Here is a 3,489-nt window from a genome sequence, read left to right as displayed (position 1 = left end):
CCTCAGACTTTGAACCGACTCTTAAACCCCTTTCCCTTTCATTTGTTTGTTTTTGCTTATTTATAGTAATGTTTAGTACCTGTGCTGCTATTAGAAATAATAATACTGTGTAATTGTAGCTAATACAGATACGATTGTATTTTTAACACGTGGTCTTTTGTGTTTATTTTATGCAACGGTTTATCTTCTTTTAGTAGCATCCAAACGAACACACACTTATTTGGGTGATGATTAATAACTCTGCTGACAGCCATAATCTAAATGACTAAATTGGTGAAAGACAACTAAATGTTTAAAGCAGTAACATAGGGTTGTTGCAAATTTATAAAAAGAGACCGCCCTCTCCACTTTAAAAAGAAAATGTACATGCACAACCTTGTACCCTTTCCAGAGAGGGAATGGCTATTAAACACGTGCAAGATCTTGCATGAGTCCCTTTCTCCTCGTGCACGCTCTGTTTAAAAGTTTCTGTTTGCATCGCTCCTACAAGTTTACTTTCCAAAAGGAGATTTGCAATTTTTCTACTATGTCAGACTCGCAAGACTCGGAAAATGGGGATGGGCATGTAAATGGCATGTACTTATATAGCACCAAAGCGCTTTACATTACATTCATTCACCAATTCACACACACACTGATGGTGGCAAGCTACATTGTAGCCACAGCTGCCCTGGGGCTCACTGACAGAAGCGGGGCTGCCGTACACTGGCGCCACCGGGCCCTCTGACCACCATCAGTAGACAATGCAGGCGAAGTGTTTTGCCCAAGGACACAACGACGCTGAAAGTCAGAGCCGGGGCTTGAACCGTCAACCCTTCAATTTCAGGGCATACTCCTACATCCAACACCACTTTCACCCGTACGTAAATATTTCACCAGAATGATTGACAATTATAATTAATAATCTTTTTTTCCTTCCAGCTTTTTATTGTCATTACGTTGTCACAAGTACAATGCAACGAAATTAACTCTCTTCATTTAACCCATCCCCCTGGGTAGCAGTGGGCTGCCATTTTGCTGCGCCCAAGGAGCAGTGTGGGTGGTAAGGGTCTTTGCTCANCCAAGGAGCAGTGTGGGTGGTAAGGGTCTTTGCTCAGGCATCCAGAGGCAGTCTGTGGGTGTGGGGCTACAACTCAGAACCTCTGGATTCCAAGCTCTATGCCTTAACCACTACGCCGCCACTCCCCCGTATTAGGAGGACCACTTATTTAGATGATCCACCCGGAAAAACACTGGAAATAAACCATATTTGTTCAAAACTGATAGTAAAATATATAAATCATATAAATAATATGGGTTTTTCCTCTCCACTGTCGCTACAAGCATGCTTAATGTGAAGGATTGCATTCGAGTCAATGAGTCGAAATGAATCAACTAGTTTTCCTTAGATAGAGAACTTTGAATGAATCTGACTGGATGATCTGGTGAACTGGAAAGTGCCTTGAGATGACATGTGCTGTGAATTGCGCTATAGAAATAAATTGAATTGGATAAAATTAATATATAAAAATATAGAAATACATAAATAATATAGAAAAAAGATCAGCACCGACATAAATAGAACTGACAATATTAGATGTTCAGCTTTGATCATAATGAAGATGCAATCTTCTTTCCACTTTCTGTACCTTATCTGGGTTGACAGCAGAGAGGGGCCCATGGAGCCACTGTTCATGGCTTCTCAGGAAGTCAGAGGCTGTCTCATAGAGGCGTAGAAATGGCGTCAGCCTCTCCTGGATCTGTGTCCACTGGGGATACTGGGACACAGGCCAGCCGAAGGCCTCCTCCTCCAGATTAAACTGGTTAATCTTTTGCAGGCAGGACAAATGAAAAAGGCAAAGCAGTAAACTCAGAAAGGAACAATAACAAACAGATAAAAAAAATAATCTAAGATATCTCCAATGATAAAAAAGTTATTTTAGATCCAATGCTGCCCTCTAGTGGTAGAAGTGCTGTAATAAAAACACTGTGTAAATGCATTCGAAATGTCCCTTCCCATCTGAATGGCAGCCTACTTCCAGTCACTGGAGTGACCCCTTCTTTTTCTTGTTCAGGTTTTTTTTTTTTACTCTGACTCCCCTCTTTCACTGAATTACAGGGTCTGACCAGGAGATGATGCTTCTCTTTAGATCTTAATGTCCACAAATCATGACAGAAAGAATATTTTAGAACAAAGATTGATTGTTTAAAGATTGTTTAAAAAAGGAATTGTAGGGGGCCAGCCAAGGACCAGCCAAAGACCAGCCAAAGACCAGCCAAGAACCAGCCAAGGACCAGCCAAGGACCCATCAAGGAAAGTAGGGACATTTTGAATGGCTATTACTGTAAGACCTGCATGGTTTCACACAGTGAGCTCAGACTTTACCTTCTCTCTGTCCAATTCCAGCCTTGCATTAAGGTCCCTTGCATGCGTCAGATACTCGTTGAGATCCAACAGGTAATCGTAACCAAGAAACGTCTCAATCTCCAAGCTGTAGTTTTCCACTTTCTTTGTGAATTCCACCCGTTCTGCCTGCAATGTTTCAATTACAAAGGCATGTTTTTATTTCCCAGCAAACAACAGCTTAGTAAATCACCTTAACCTCAGATTGTTCCTCAGCTGTAAACAATAAGGAGCCACAGGCGAACCACCGACCTTGAGAGCAACCTGGAAACACTCCGTCTTCTCTTCAACGATCTGCTGGTGTTGCTCTAATATTGACGGCATACGCTGGAAGCAGTGTACGGTTTGGTTGTGGAGCTGCTTGTGCTCCGGCGAAAGAGTCGCAATGTCTAACATAGAACACAGCAGTCTTTTAGAGTCAGCCAGCCGCTGACCCAGAAGAGGTATCTCTGTGGCCCAAATCTTCTTAATGGAGCTCTGCACAGAGATGCACAGGAACCAGGAGAACATTAAAGCATCATTAAGCATCAGAATCACAATTCCTTTATGTAGATATTGAATATAGCAGCTCACATAAGCAGAAAGAAAAAAAAATACAAAATGAAGAGACTATACAACTTGAGAGTATAAAAAGATTTTCCGGGGTTTTGCTTGACTACAGTGCAGCAAAACTGAGCCGTGAGTTCCGGGGCTGGTCAGGGTTGGGGACAGAGCGACCGAACCCAGGCGGGGGTGAAGCATACCGTCACCGGGTCGGGTTCGGTCACTCCGTCCCCGGCCGCCGGGGCTCCCGGAACAGCCCCAGAGCTCAAGGTTCGGTCCCAATGCCCGGTGCGGTCCGGTCAGCGGTCCCAGCAACCCCCCCAAAAAAGTCTCATCTTTTCAGAAACCCAAATCTGGTCACCATAGGTGTGAACGAAGCATAATAGCGGCTAGCTTCCAGTCATGGCGTGCTACACGTCCATTGGTGGGGTCAATTCGTTCATGTGTCAGGGTAAGCAGGACAGGCAGACGACCATGTTTGACGTGTCATGGAACCAGTCGTGTACAACGGGCCGTCTTTTGTGAATGGTTGGGGTTATTCATTGATTTCTCACTGCCAGACC

The 3,489-nt window shown here is 43.8% G+C and overlaps 1 protein-coding gene across 1 annotated transcript in view; it reads right to left on the bottom strand.

Annotated features, from left to right (window-relative positions):
- Nucleotides 1–3,489, bottom strand: part of dnah7 (dynein, axonemal, heavy chain 7) — a 129,979-nt gene that overhangs the window by 111,121 nt on the left and 15,369 nt on the right. The window contains exons 9-11 of the mRNA XM_015371242.1: nt 2,632–2,860; nt 2,366–2,508; nt 1,629–1,808 (exon numbers count right to left, since the gene is read on the bottom strand). Of these exons, the coding sequence (XP_015226728.1) occupies nt 1,629–1,808; nt 2,366–2,508; nt 2,632–2,860 (552 nt within the window). The remainder of the gene's footprint in view (nt 1–1,628; nt 1,809–2,365; nt 2,509–2,631; nt 2,861–3,489) is intronic.

This window comes from Cyprinodon variegatus, unplaced genomic scaffold (genome assembly GCF_000732505.1).
Source record: "Cyprinodon variegatus isolate N-32 unplaced genomic scaffold, C_variegatus-1.0 Scaffold3, whole genome shotgun sequence".
NCBI classification, from domain to species: Eukaryota; Metazoa; Chordata; class Actinopteri; order Cyprinodontiformes; family Cyprinodontidae; genus Cyprinodon; species Cyprinodon variegatus.
This window is presented reverse-complemented; position numbering and strand designations above follow the sequence as displayed.